This window comes from Gymnoscopelus braueri, assembly GCF_963280865.1.
Source record: "Gymnoscopelus braueri genome assembly, chromosome: 2".
Taxonomy (NCBI): domain Eukaryota; kingdom Metazoa; phylum Chordata; class Actinopteri; order Myctophiformes; family Myctophidae; genus Gymnoscopelus; species Gymnoscopelus braueri.
Window position 1 is genome coordinate 1,105,521 of NC_137604.1, and position 15,054 is coordinate 1,120,574.

A 15,054-nucleotide genomic window follows, 5' to 3' on the forward strand; every position below is an offset into this window, starting at 1 on the left:
GGGAGCAAATGCAAACAAATACTTCTGTTTTTGCATTATTATTATTGCAAAAACGCCCAACGATACATATCGTCATGAAAACGTATCGCAATATATCGGGAGGATATATTTTATTTTATTTTTATTTTATTTGTTTATTTAGACAGGACAGAGCATATTAATGAACGTCACATGAACGTAAATACACCGGATTTAGCAAAGATGCTAATTTTCATCCGCAGTCCTCACACAAAACATAAAAACATAAAAACAATAACATCAGAAAACAGACAAACGGTGAAATACAATTACATTACATCACATAGCCTAAAAAAACCTAAAATATGATCACAAATGGTTGCAGCTTTGGTTTTCAAGCAACCATCTTTTCACATTGAATTTAAAAGATGGAAATGTAGCACAATCCCTTATATGTAGAGGAAGGCCATTCCATGCTACACAACCCTGTACTGAGAGGACATTTTGACCGAAGGTTGTTTGCCGGTGCGGCACTTCACAATCTCCTCGAGTGGTTGCTCTGGTACTGATTCCTCTTTCAGGCTTCCTTTTAATTAATTCCCTTAGGGGGGGCGGGCACAGACCATGTAAGGTCTTGTATATGACCCCAACCTGTTTGAACTTTTTGAAATTGTCGAAGCTAAAAATATATCAGCACACCCCTATCTGTTAGTCACTAGCATGTTGTGTTGCATTATTGTTGTGTCGTTAGTGTTACCCTGCAGGGGTAGCTGAACAGTAGTGTGTAGTTGTGTAGTTGTGTATTTTACCCTGCATGGGTAGCTGAACAGCTTAACGAAGCCGAAGTCGTCTCCTGTAGCGAGGAGCTTCTTGTCTCTGGTCAGAGAGGCTGAGTTGACGAAGCTCAACGCCGGCCAGATGCCTTCACATGTAGGACCTAGAACTGATGTCCATGTGGCCCACTCTACCTTCTCCAACTACACACACACACACACACACACACACACACACACACACACACACACACACACACACACACACACACACACACACACACACACACACACACACACACACACACACACACACACACACACGTACGTTAGGGAGGAAATTATATAACTATATGACATAATTCATGATGATGTATCGTTGCTGTCGGGCAGAAACCTCTTATCTCCATATTCTAACTGTTTGTGTCTTTTCGTAAATTAATGCCCTACTTGATCATATTAAAGTGTCTCACAAAAGTGTCAAAAGTAGCAGATCTACAAGTTTTGAACTGAACAAGTTTTGACGATATTATAAAAGTAACCTTGGTAACGTCGATGGTTTGTTTATACGGTTACCTTGGTAACGTTGATGGTTTGTTTATACGGTTACCTTGGTAACGTTGATGGTTTGTTTATACGGTTACCTTGGTAACGTCGATGGTTTGTTTACGTGGTTACCTCGGTAACGTTGATGGTTTGTTTACACGGTTACCTTGGTAACGTTGATGGTTTGTTTATACGGTTACCTTGGTAACGTCGATGGTTTGTTTACGTGGTTACCACGGTAACGTTGATGGTTTGTTTACACGGTTACCTTGGTAACGTTGATGGTTTGTTTATACGGTTACCTCGGTAACGTCGATGGTTTGTTCACGCGGTTACCTCGGTAACGTTGATGGTTTGTTTATACGGTTACCTTGGTAACGTCGATGGTTTGTTTACGTGGTTACCTCGGTAATGTTGATGGTTTGTTTACACGGTTACCTTGGTAACGTTGATGGTTTGTTTATAAGGTTACCTTGGTAACGTTGATGGTTTGTTTACACGGTTACCTTGGTAACGTTGATGGTTTGTTTATATGGTTACCTTGGTAACGTTAATGGTTTGTTTATACGATTACCTCGGTAACATTGATGGTTTGTTTCCTGCCTCTGGGAGCTTCAAAGAACAGCTGCTCTCTGTTTCCTGTGTTCACCTGCAGCAGTTTACCTGGAAACAAGAGGGTGAGCGTTACCGTGGTTATTGACACAACAGTGATGAGGTGAGGAACGAGGCGGAGCACTGCAACGCGTTGTGAGCTTATAGATCAGCAATGTTTCAGTGCATGACACTGGCACGCAACACATTATAAATCATGTTTAAAACTAATGTGTTCTTGTGAGGAACCATGAAAATGTTTCTCACAATGTCTATTTCTCAAATTCTTCTATACTTGTGGGGACATTTATAATTAAGTATAATTAGTTTAGTTTAGTTTATTGCAGTCAATTTTGTGGTAACATTACAGTAATAGGTAATACAAAAAAAAGTATAGGCTGAAGCATTGCTTATTACGTCTATCTTTTTACAAATGAAAGTCAAAATGGAGAAAAGAAAAACAAAAGAAAGAAAAAAGGAAACACGGTACAAGGACAAGACACTTTTCTGTGTTTGCTGTACTGTACAAGTATGTATATATGCTATAATAAATAAAATCATACAAGGAATGTTGTACTTTCTTTGTTTTGCATTTGTTCTAGTTTTTTCTTTTGAGTAAATGCATGTACCCCTGAGATTATGAGATTATGTGTGTCTTTTATGAAACCTAATAATAAAGCACACGCACTCACACGTACGCACACACACACACACACACACACGCGCACTCACACGTACGCACACACACACACACACACACACACACACACACACACACACACACACACACACACACACACACACACACACACACACACACACACACACACACACACACACACACACACACACACACACACACACACACCTCGTGCGTCCCAGTCTAGGTGTGTGATGTAGCTGGAGGCTCCTCTGCACACGCCCACTCTCTTACTGGTCAGGACGTTGTAGATGTCAACAAACGAGTCATGTGACCCGACCGCCAAGTACCGCCCTGTGTCTGAGAGAGAGAGAGAGAGAGAGAGAGAGAGAGAGAGAGAGACAGAGAGAGAGAGAGAGAGAGAGAGAGAGAGAAAGAGAGAGAGAGAGACACACAGAGAGACAGAGAGAGACATACAGAGAGACAGAGAGAGAGAGAGAGAGAGAGAGAGAGAGAGAGAGAGAGAGAGAGAGAGAGAGAGAGAGAGACACACACACACACACACACACACACACACACACACACACACACACACACACACACACACACACACACAGATAATTCTAACTGTCCATTAGTGAATCCATGGAATCCATCCTAACTATAAGTATAGTAACTATAAGTAGCAGTGAGCGCTCTGCTCTTCGTACAGCACTCGGGGAGCGGTAAGGGGTTAAGTGTCTTGATCTCCAGCAGGGGGCAGTATACCTTTAGAGAAGCTGATGTCAGAGATGAGCTCCTTCCTGTGGTGAAAGGTCACCATGTCCTCTAGAGTGTCAGCGTTTACGACCAGGAAGGAACCGTCGTTCAACCCCACCGCCAACGCCTTACCGTCTGGACTGAACGCACAACACCTCCCACCTGACACACAAACACACACACACACACACACACACACACACACACACACACACACACACACACACACACACACACACACACACACACACACACACACACACACACACACACACACACACATAAAAACGGATTTCTACAACTTCTTTCAAAGTTACAAAGTTCTTTGTTCTAATTGAGTTTAAAGGTTCTATGACATTCATTTTCACTTTTTTTTTTGGGGGGGGTTTTATGACCTCAATTACACCCAAAAACCTGAACTTTGAACATTCAGTGGATTTTCTGTGGTCTGGGGTTTTCTGAATAATTAGGCTGAAAAGTAATCTGAGATTGGCCCTTGGATAGTGAAGTCACAGGCCATTAATCCCGCCCACTCTCCTCCTCGCCCTCCCCTCCCCTATCCTTTCCTTTGGGGGGGGGGGGGAGCAGAGCAGAGGTGATGATTGACAGGCAAAATCCCTCACCAGCGACACCCGCAGGCAAAGATTTATTTTTTCATTGCAGTTGAAAAGGCTTTAGAAATGTGAAAGAAAAGCACCTGCAATGGCTCACTGGAGTGGAATTTTCTGTTAAAACTTTTTATACACGTTTGAAGGACCATGACAAAGACTTTTAATGTGTTGTAAAACTGAATGTCATGAAACCTTTAAGTTAAGACCAATGGCAATACGTCTCTGACTACTTTATTGTGTTTCTATCCTTAATGTGTTATTTTATATGAAAACCATGTACTTTACTGTCTTCTTATGAAGTCTAAATACATCCATCAAATCTTACAGAACCAGATCATAACCAATACTAGAGAATGTGCTCCTCGGAGCACAGGTCTCCGCCAGTACTGTTCCTGATTAATCCTGTCTTACCTATTTATATTACATATTGTCACGTGTCACTTGACCAATGTTAGCTTGACTGATGGAAGCTCACTTCAAAAAATATAAATGATTTTTTGAAGAAAATATAAAAGATTTTTTGAAGTGCGTCACCTATTTATAGGTTTTTATTTCATCATGCGTCTCGCTAGCCAATCAAAGCATTGGTGACAACATATTGTCACGTGTCACGTGAAGCTTGACCAATGTTAGCTTGGCTGAGACGGACACACACACGGAAGGACGGAGACGAAAACATACTCTCCACCATACTGGCGGAGACAACTAGAGAATGAGTGTGTGTCAGACAGACAGACAGACAGACAGACAGACAGACAGGTACCTTTCTTCAGCTTCCTAACAGCCACCATACGGTGGTTGACAGACAGCTCCCAGATCCTCAGAGTTTTATCGTCGCTGACCGTCGCACAGACAGGAAGTAGAGGATGAGCTGCCAGACCCCACACCTCGCCCTCCATGTGACCCTACACACACACACACACACACACACACACACACACACACACACACACACACACACACACATGAATAAAAAGGCTCAGCAGTGACTATACTGGTTTCGCCGGCTGAAGAAGTACAACGTTAGCCCCCGCATCCTCCAGATTGGGTAACAGGACAGGTGGGCACCTCAATGTACAAATGGCTATATTCAGATTGTACAGTAGGGTCAGAGGTCATGGGGTCATGGTACCTGCACCAGTAGGGTCATAGGGTCATGGTACCTGGACCAGTAGGGTCATACTGTAGGTCATGGGGTCATGGTACCTGGACCAGTAGGGTCATAAGGTCATAGGGTCATGGTACCTGCACCAGTAGGGTCATAAGGTCATAGGGTCATGGTACCTGCACCAGTAGGGTCATAAGGTCATAGGGTCATGGTACCTGCACCAGTAGGGTCATAAGGTCATAGGGTCATGGTACCTGCACCAGTAGGGTCATAAGGTCATAGGGTCATGGTACCTGGACCAGTAGGGTCATAAGGTCATAGGGTCATGGTACCTGCACCAGTAGGGTCATAAGGTCATAGGGTCATGGTACCTGCACCAGTAGGGTCATAAGGTCATAGGGTCATGGTACCTGCACCAGTAGGGTCAGAGGTCATGGGGTCATGGTACCTGCACCAGTAGGGTCATAAGGTCATAGGGTCATGGTACCTGCACCAGTAGGGTCATAAGGTCATAGGGTGATGGTACCTGGACCAGTAGGGTCATAAGGTCATAGGGTCATGGTACCTGCACCAGTAGGGTCATAAGGTCATAGGGTCATGGTACCTGCACCAGTAGGGTCATAAGGTCATAGGGTCATGGTACCTGCACCAGTAGGGTCAGAGGTCATGGGGTCATGGTACCTGCACCAGTAGGGTCATAGGTCCAGTCTTGTCGATCTCCAGGATTTCTCCGTTCTTGGTTCCAACCAGGATGTGTCCGTGACCCAACGTGATGGCTCTGATGGACGGGTTGTCTTCTAGTAGGAGACCTACACACGCACACACGCACACACACACACACACACACACAGACACACAGACACACACACACACACACACACACACACACACACACACACACACACACACACACACACACACACACACAGCCAACGTTGAGTCTTTAACCCCGTAGCGCCACCACCAGGCCAGAGAAAAGTTTAGTCAGTCGCATGACAGTGACATCACTGACGAATCCTTGGTATCTGTATAACCAGCCTCGAGCATAACGCCGTACGTCTGTGCCGCGTACTTATAGATACCACCGCTATGAATGGCATAGTCGCTGTTGTAACCGACACGTTGATAACAGAGAGAGACGTCGCGGGCAAACCGTTAAAATACCATACTGCCACACCAAGGGGCTGTTTGGGATTTCCCACTATCTCTCTCCCATCCTGCTAAAGATAACGTAGATGACATCAAAGAGGAGAACCAGGAAGGAAGGGCAGATCTTGCGAGAAAACAGGCCTTGGAGATCATTCAGGCAGATGGCCGTCACCTCCACACCGGGGGGTGAAAAAGGCACATTGCCCCTTTGTGAACCCCCACACACACACACACACACACACACACACACACACACACAGAGACATTTCCCTCCCCCTTTCTCTATCTCTCTCTCTCTCCCTCTTTTTAGCGCATGGAGAATCATGTTTTCGCCACAAAGAAGACATTCTACACGTGACCTCATGGAGAGACATGTGGACAATAATGAACAATAATGTGAAAATGTAGTACTATGCTGTATTTCCAGATGTATGGCTGGTGTGTAGAAGTGACCTGGGCATGGCCCAAGGGGCCCATGGCTGACCTCGGTCATGAAAGTGCACAGAAGGGTTTTGCTTCCCCCCCCTGTGCCTCAGAGTCAGCAATCTCACAGCAGATAAGGAATTAACATATAAGAGAGGACTTGTAAACACTTCAAAGAAATCTTGGGGCATAAAGAGTCCCCAGGAACACTACTCTTAGCTCTTCAATACGGAACCACCGACGAGGAGGTCCAGACAGGACCTCCTGTTGGCTCAACGCCGCCAAGGGAAAGACCCTCCCTGGCTCTCCCATCACCAACCAACGTCGCACGGAGGCCTACCACGGCCTCACTCTCGTCTCCCAGAGGCAGCGAGCACTGAAAGAGCATCAGTGCGCCCTTCTCCAAGAGGACATCGCCACGGTCAACTCGGCGACCCGATCTCCGCCACCGTCGACGTTAACTCAGTCTGCCATTACACTGAGATTTCCGAACTCTGCGACCACTCGCTAGAACAAGTGCCAAGTTGGGCTTTAAAGCGCGCCTGTGTATCTTTCTCCCGAATCCAGAGTCTCCGGACTCAGGCCCGATCCGGGTCTAAAGGTGTGTTGAACCATTTTGATTTGTGCATTAATCTTAAGGCGACGTTACTGTGTTTACAAGAGAATATCTGTTATAGTTGAGCATAGCTCAGAAGGTGTTACAATAATGCATTCCCAATGTGATTCCTTCTTTTCCTCCCTGTGACTTTTTCTCTCTCCTGTGTTTTTAAAAAATGCTCTTTAGTCTCTGCTAAAAAAGATGAAAAGCAATTCATTTTGAAACAAGCTGTCATCCTCCATTATGATGTTGCACTCCCTACCCTAGACAGGAGTCGTAACAGAAGGTGTCACTCTGCAAGTTTAACTGTAGTTTCCCACCTGTCCAAAGTCATTTCTGATACAGACAACCTTTTGTAATCATCCTATTATTGTGGATATACCTCCATATAGGTCAATAATGTAACATGAAGTAGTGAGTGATATAATAATATATAAATAGCAAAGAACTTCTGTGTTTTGGAATGAATGGGAGGGAAACGGCACAGATAGACAGACAGACAGACCGACCTTAAGAAGAAGGAGACAGACAGGTACCTTTAGAAGAGGGAGACAGACAGGTACCTTTAGAAGAGGGAGACAGACAGGTACCTTTAGAAGAGGGAGACAGGGCAGATCTCTTGATAGCGTAGGTCTTCAGACATCTGTCGAACATGTCGTCCCAAAGCTCAACGATTCCGTCTTTACCTCCGGTCACAAACCCCTGAACATGAATGTCAACAACAATACACCTTTAAACCCTGATCAACATATGGATGTAAAAACATTATACATTTTGTGTCATATTAATCAATTTAATGCAAATTGATTTATCCCCACCTTGTCTAGTGAACACATAGTGAAGACTCTACCTTGTCTAGTGAACACATAGACTCTACCTTGTCTAGTGAACACATAGACTCTACCTTGTCTAGTGAACACATAGTGAAGACTCTACCTTGTCTAGTGAACACATAGTGAAGACTCTACCTTGTCTAGTGAACACATAGTGAAGACTCTACCTTGTCTAGTGAACACATAGACTCTACCTTGTCTAGTGAACACATAGTGAAGACTCTACCTTGTCTAGTGAACACATAGTGAAGACTCTACCTTGTCTAGTGAACACATAGACTCTACCTTGTCTAGTGAACACATAGACTCTACATTGTCTAGTGAACACATAGACTCTACCTTGTCTAGTGAACACATAGTGAAGACTCTACCTTGTCTAGTGAACACATAGACTCTACCTTGTCTAGTGAACACATAGTGAAGACTCTACCTTGTCTAGTGAACACATAGACTCTACCTTGTATAGTGAACACATAGACTCTACCTTGTCTAGTGAACACATAGACTCTACATTGTCTAGTGAACACATAGTGAAGACTCTACCTTGTCTAGTGAACACATAGACTCTACCTTGTCTAGTGAACACATAGACTCTACCTTGTCTAGTGAACACATAGTGAAGACTCTACCTTGTCTAGTGAACACATAGACTCTACCTTGTATAGTGAACACATAGACTCTACCTTGTCTAGTGAATACATAGACTCTACCTTGTCTAGTGAACACATAGACTCTACCTTGTCTAGTGAACACATAGTGAAGACTCTATCTTGTCTAGTGAACACATAGACTCTACCTTGTCTAGTGAACACATAGACTCTACCTTGTCTAGTGAACACATAGTGAAGACTCTATCTTGTCTAGTGAACACATAGTGAAGACTCTACCGTGTCTAGTGAACACATGGTGAAGACTCTACCTTGTCTAGTGAACACATGGTGAAGACTCTACCTTGTCTAGTGAACACATAGACTCTACCTTGTCTAGTGAACACATAGTGAAGACTCTACCTTGTCTAGTGAACACATAGACTCTACCTTGTCTAGTGAACACATAGACTCTACCTTGTCTAGTGAACACATAGACTCTACCTTGTCTAGTGAACACATAGTGAAGACTCTATCTTGTCTAGTGAACACATAGACTCTACCTTGTCTAGTGAACACATAGACTCTACCTTGTCTAGTGAACACATAGTGAAGACTCTATCTTGTCTAGTGAACACATAGTGAAGACTCTACCGTGTCTAGTGAACACATGGTGAAGACTCTACCTTGTCTAGTGAACACATAGACTCTACCTTGTCTAGTGAACACATAGACTCTACCTTGTCTAGTGAACACATAGTGAAGACTCTACCTTGTCTAGTGAACACATAGACTCTACCGTCTAGTGAACACATAGACTCTACCTTGTCTAGTGAACACATAGACTCTACCTTGTCTAGTGAACACATAGACTCTACCTTGTCTAGTGAACACATAGTGAAGACTCTACCTTGTCTAGTGAACACATGGTGAAGACTCTACCTTGTCTAGTGAACACATGGTGAAGACTCTACCTTGTCTAGTGAACACATGGTGAAGACTCTACCTTGTCTAGTGAACACATGGTGAAGACTCTACCTTGTCTAGTGAACACATAGACTCTACCTTGTCTAGTGAACACATGGTGAAGACTCTACCTTGTCTAGTGAACACATGGTGAAGACTCTACCTTGTCTAGTGAACACATGGTGAAGACTCTACCTTGTCTAGTGAACACATGGTGAAGACTCTACCTTGTCTAGTGAACACATGGTGAAGACGGGTCCATCGTGAGCCTTGATGCTCTTCATCAGAGTCGTGTCTCTCCAGATGTAAACGTCTCCGCTGACCGCTCCGGAGAACAGCAGCTCCTCAGAGCGGCCGAAACACGCCGACATCATGGTCTCCTGTTTGCCCAGGTTCCCGAAGATGCCCCGCTTAAACGTCAAGCCTCCACCTGGAAACATACAGAGTTTAAACCTTTAAACCAGTGGTTCTAAAACTTTACCCAATTTGATAAGACTTTATATTATGTACTGTATCGATTTTAAATGATTGAATCGTATCGTATCGCCATGAATGAACCAATATCGTCCATGTATCGTATCGTCAACCATGTATCGAGATGCGTATTGTATCGCTGTTAAATGTATCGTTTCACCCCTACTAAATATAATGGTTCTGTAGCAGCTGATGGTTCTTCATGGAACCATACAGCCTTTTAAAGAACCATTATGTTTCTGTGTGTTTAGAGTGGTACCTGTGTGTGTGTTTCTGTGTGTAGTAGAGTGTGTAGGTGCCTTTGTGTGTGTGTGTGTGTGTGTGTGTGTGTGTGTGTGTGTGTGTGTGTGTGTGTGTGTGTGTGTGTGTGTGTGTGTGTGTGTGTGTGTGTGTGTGTGTGTGTGTTCTGTGTGTAGTAGAGTGTGTAGGTACCTGAGTGTTGCCAGAACTTGATGTGTTTGATGCCAACAGTCACCAGTTTGTCCATCCTGAACGGGTTGGTCTTTATGACAAAGATCTTATCCTTATGACCCCTGTACACACACACACACACACACACACACACACACACACACACACACACACACACACACACACACACACACACACACACACACACACACACACACACACACACACACACACACACACACACACACACATGCGTTATTAGAATGAATATATCAGTGTAAGAAACATGAACAGGTCTCTGCTGTGATGTCACCAAAACTAACTAAACCTGTGTCCCAGGTCATCCATGGGGAAATGTTTTAACGGCATTTTAAATATATATTGTATTTTGGTTAAATGTATCAAAAATCGTGTTTAAATAAAATGTCATAAAATCTTTGAACTAAAAGCACCGCTGGTGTAATAAAACATTGATATATTATAAAATGAACAAAACAGCTAATAAATACATAGATCAGTAAACAGGTGGGCGGTACCTGGCTTTGGCCAGTTTCTCTCCTCTCTTCCAATCCCAGACCACGATGGAATGACCGTCGTCCAACCCCACCGACACCAGAGTCTTACCGTCCACTGTAAACATATATGAAATATAACCACTGACACCACTGTAAACATATATGAAATATAACCACTGACACCACTGTAAACATATATGAAATATAACCACTGACACCACTGTAAACATATATGAAATATAACCACTGACACCACTGTAAACATATATGAAATATAACCACTGACACCACTGTAAACATATATGAAATATAACCACTGACACCACTGTGAATATATATGAAATATAACCACTGACACCACTGTAAAAAATATATGAAATATAACCACTGACACCACTGTGAACATATATGAAATATAACCACTGACACCACTGTAAACATATATGAAATATAACCACTGACACCACTGTGAACATATATGAAATATAACCACTGACACCACTGTAAACATATATGAAATATAACCACTGACACCACTGTAAACATATATGAAATATAACCACTGACACCACTGTAAACATATATGAAATATAACCACTGACACCACTGTAAACATATATGAAATATAACCACTGACACCACTGTAAACATATATGAAATATAACCACTGACACCACTGTAAAAAATATATGAAATATAACCACCGAACTCCAGAGCACAGTGAGGTCTTGTATATCTAAACTGTAAACTTCAGGTCACAGTGAGGTCTTGTATATCTAACCTATAAACTCCAGAAAACAGTGAGGTCTTGTATATCTAACCTGTAAACTCCAGAGCACAGTGAGGTCTTGTATATCTAAACTGTAAACTTCAGGTCACAGTGAGGTCTTGTATATCTAACCTATAAACTCCAGAGCACAGTGAGGTCTTGTATATCTAAACTGTAAACTTCAGGTCACAGTGAGGTCTTGTATATCTAACCTGTAAACTCCAGAGCACAGTGAGGTCTTGTATATCTAACCTGTAAACTTCAGGTCACAGTGAGGTCTTGTATATCTAACCTATAAACTCCAGAAAACAGTGAGGTCTTGTATATCTAACCTGTAAACTCCAGAGCACAGTGAGGTCTTGTATATCTAAACTGTAAACTTCAGGTCACAGTGAGGTCTTGTATATCTAACCTGTAAACTCCAGAGCACAGTGAGGTCTTGTATATCTAACCTGTAAACTTCAGGTCACAGTGAGGTCTTGTATATCTAACCTATAAACTCCAGAAAACAGTGAGGTCTTGTATATCTAACCTGTAAACTCCAGAGCACAGTGAGGTCTTGTATATCTAAACTGTAAACTTCAGGTCACAGTGAGGTCTTGTATATCTAAACTGTAAACTCCAGAGCACAGTGAGGTCTTGTATATCTAACCTGTAAACTCCAGAGCACAGTGAGGTCTTGTATATCTAACCTGTAAACTCCAGAGCACAGATCCCTTTGCTGTGTTGTCCTTTCAACAGAGACAAACACTTCAGTGTCTGGATGTCCCACACATGGATGGCTGGGTCCCTGCCAACCTGAACACACACGCACGCACGCACGCACACGCACACAGACACACAGACACACACACACACACACACACACACACACACACACACACACACACACACACACACACACACACACACACACACACACACACACCATTTACAATTATAATGTAAGCATTTAACAGACACAAGAAAAACGAGATAAACAGGTGCGTTCCAAAAAATATCGAATATCCTATATAAAAATTGCGTAGAGGGTCAACCGACGGTGTGTGAACGTCACTAACGTAACATATAGACCTGTGAGGCACCGTTGCTCAGATCCGCACCAACATGATCAGGGGTCTGCCATCAGAATAGCCACAGATGCACCATTGCTCCACCCCCTCTGCGTTCCTATTGGCTGGGGTTTAAACAGCCATAACTCCAATAGAGCATCGCAGTTCCCGCCCACTTCCTGGTTCCACTTCAAAAAACTCAATGCATTTTTCCCATTGACATTTCCAAAAATATTTATATCAATTAATTTAAGCCTAGAATCAAGCCATCCAGGGTCCTGGTGAATCATGACCATAAAAAAAAAATCTGTGATTTTATTTATTTTATATTTAATTATATGATATACTATATTTAATAAATACCCTTTGTTTTGCCGTTTTCAAAAAAGTTTTTTCACAGAATCAAACGTTTTATGGTCATGATTCACCAGGACCCTGGATGGCTTGATTCGAGGCTTAAATTAATTGATATAAATATTTTTGGAAATGTCAATGGGAAAAATGCATTGAGTATTTTGCAGTGGAACCCGGAAGGGGCGGGAACTGCGATGCTCTATTCCCAGCCTGCTAAACGCACCAAACTTGGTAGGTGGTCTAGACGGCCTTGGTAGGTAGACGGCCAATAGGGACAGGCTGTAATTGCTTTAGCCCCATCCCCTCTGTGTTCCTATTGGCTGGGCTTTAAACAGCCTTAATTCCAGTTCCCAGCATGCTAAACACCCCAAACTTGGTAGGTGCTCTTAGATGGCCAATATGGACGGGCTGTAATTGCTTAAGCCCCACCCCCTCTGTGTTCCTATTGGCTGGCCTTTAAACAGCCATAACTTCAGTTCCCAGCATGCTAAAGGCCCCAAACTTGGTGGGTGCTCTTAGACTCTCTGAGGGGTGTGGAGTTCAAAGGTGCAACCCGGAAGTGGATCTGCTCACTTCCGGTTTTACCAGGAAGTGGCCGTAGACCCCGACCTCCCGAACACAAGGTCACACAGGTGTGACAGTGGACCTGGGTTTGAAGGTCACGTAACGGCCAGAAAATCTAGTCATGGAAAAGTACTACTAGTAGTATTGTAGTATCTTTATGTATTTTTCAGAGGATGTACAGTCAGTAGTATTGTAGTATGTATTACCTGTGCAGTACTACAGTATAATCTTTAACAAAATGTACAGTCAGTAGTATTGTAGTATTTATAAGTATTAATACCTGTGCAGTAGCAGTGTAGTCTTTAACAGGATGTACAGTCAGTAGTATTGTAGTATTTATAAGTATTAATACCTGTGCAGTAGCAGTGTAGTCTTTAACAGGATGTACAGTCAGTAGTATTGTAGTATTTATAAGTATTAATACCTGTGCAGTAGCAGTGTAGTCTTTAACAGGATGTACAGTCAGTAGTATTGTAGTATTTATAAGTATTAATACCTGTGCAGTAGCAGTGTAGTCTTTAACAGGATGTACAGTCAGACTCAGGATGTCGTCATCGTGTCCGAGGTAAAAGCGCTGGCTGTGCGTCTGGCGGTTGTAGACGACCGCTACCGCGGCAACGTGGTAAACAACCTCCCCCGTCTGACTGTAGAACAGGTTGTTACGGCAGTCACACCCCCGGTACCTGGAAACATATATATATATACAAACAGGTTGTTACAGCACACACACACACACACACACACACACACACACACACACACACACACACACACACACACACACACACACACACACACACACACACACACACACAGGTTGCCATGGTAATTACCCGTGAACAAACTGCAGCCGTAGCCCCTCCTCCGGTGCTTTCTGCCGTTTGAGAGAGCCAATCAGCTTCTTCCTCAGCTGTGGAAGGTCCTCCTTATACACCTGTAGGCCCCGCCCCCAACATGGGTCACATGATGTTAAATGAACGCATTGGGTTGGTCAGTTTGCACCTACACCTCTTTAGCCAAAAATAGCAGATCTACAAGCTCACAACGCTTCGCACTGTGAGGCGTTGTGAGCTTGTAGATCTGCTATTTTTGGCTAAAGTTCTCTTCAGAAAAGGGATGCTGGGGTTCAGGTGGTTAAGGAAAAAATCACACAAAGATTTGGCGGTCCCCCTGTAGTAACTCTGAGGACCCCCTAGGGATCCCGGATACCCTGTTGAAGAACCCAGCTGGACGTTGTACTACAGTAGAGATACGTGGATGGGCTTTTTCCTCACCCGAATCCAGAACTCATATCCAGAACTTGACTCGACGTCGTCGACAGGGTTCAGAACTTCACTAAATCACTCCCACAACAAACTTTTATTCATCCATTC

The 15,054-nt window shown here is 43.4% G+C and overlaps 1 protein-coding gene across 1 annotated transcript in view; it reads right to left on the bottom strand.

Moving 5' to 3' along the window:
• Positions 1-15,054, bottom strand: part of LOC308077779 (echinoderm microtubule-associated protein-like 6) — a gene marked incomplete at both ends in the record, with an annotated part of 72,189 nt that overhangs the window by 19,995 nt on the left and 37,140 nt on the right. Inside the window, 13 exons of the mRNA XM_080418703.1 lie at positions 768-935; positions 1,852-1,940; positions 2,737-2,868; positions 3,277-3,429; positions 4,642-4,783; positions 5,668-5,795; positions 7,747-7,858; positions 9,770-9,972; positions 10,449-10,549; positions 10,964-11,057; positions 12,404-12,509; positions 14,178-14,364; positions 14,515-14,615. Of these exons, the coding sequence (XP_080274829.1) occupies positions 768-935; positions 1,852-1,940; positions 2,737-2,868; positions 3,277-3,429; positions 4,642-4,783; positions 5,668-5,795; positions 7,747-7,858; positions 9,770-9,972; positions 10,449-10,549; positions 10,964-11,057; positions 12,404-12,509; positions 14,178-14,364; positions 14,515-14,615 (1,716 nt within the window). The remainder of the gene's footprint in view (positions 1-767; positions 936-1,851; positions 1,941-2,736; positions 2,869-3,276; positions 3,430-4,641; positions 4,784-5,667; positions 5,796-7,746; positions 7,859-9,769; positions 9,973-10,448; positions 10,550-10,963; positions 11,058-12,403; positions 12,510-14,177; positions 14,365-14,514; positions 14,616-15,054) is intronic.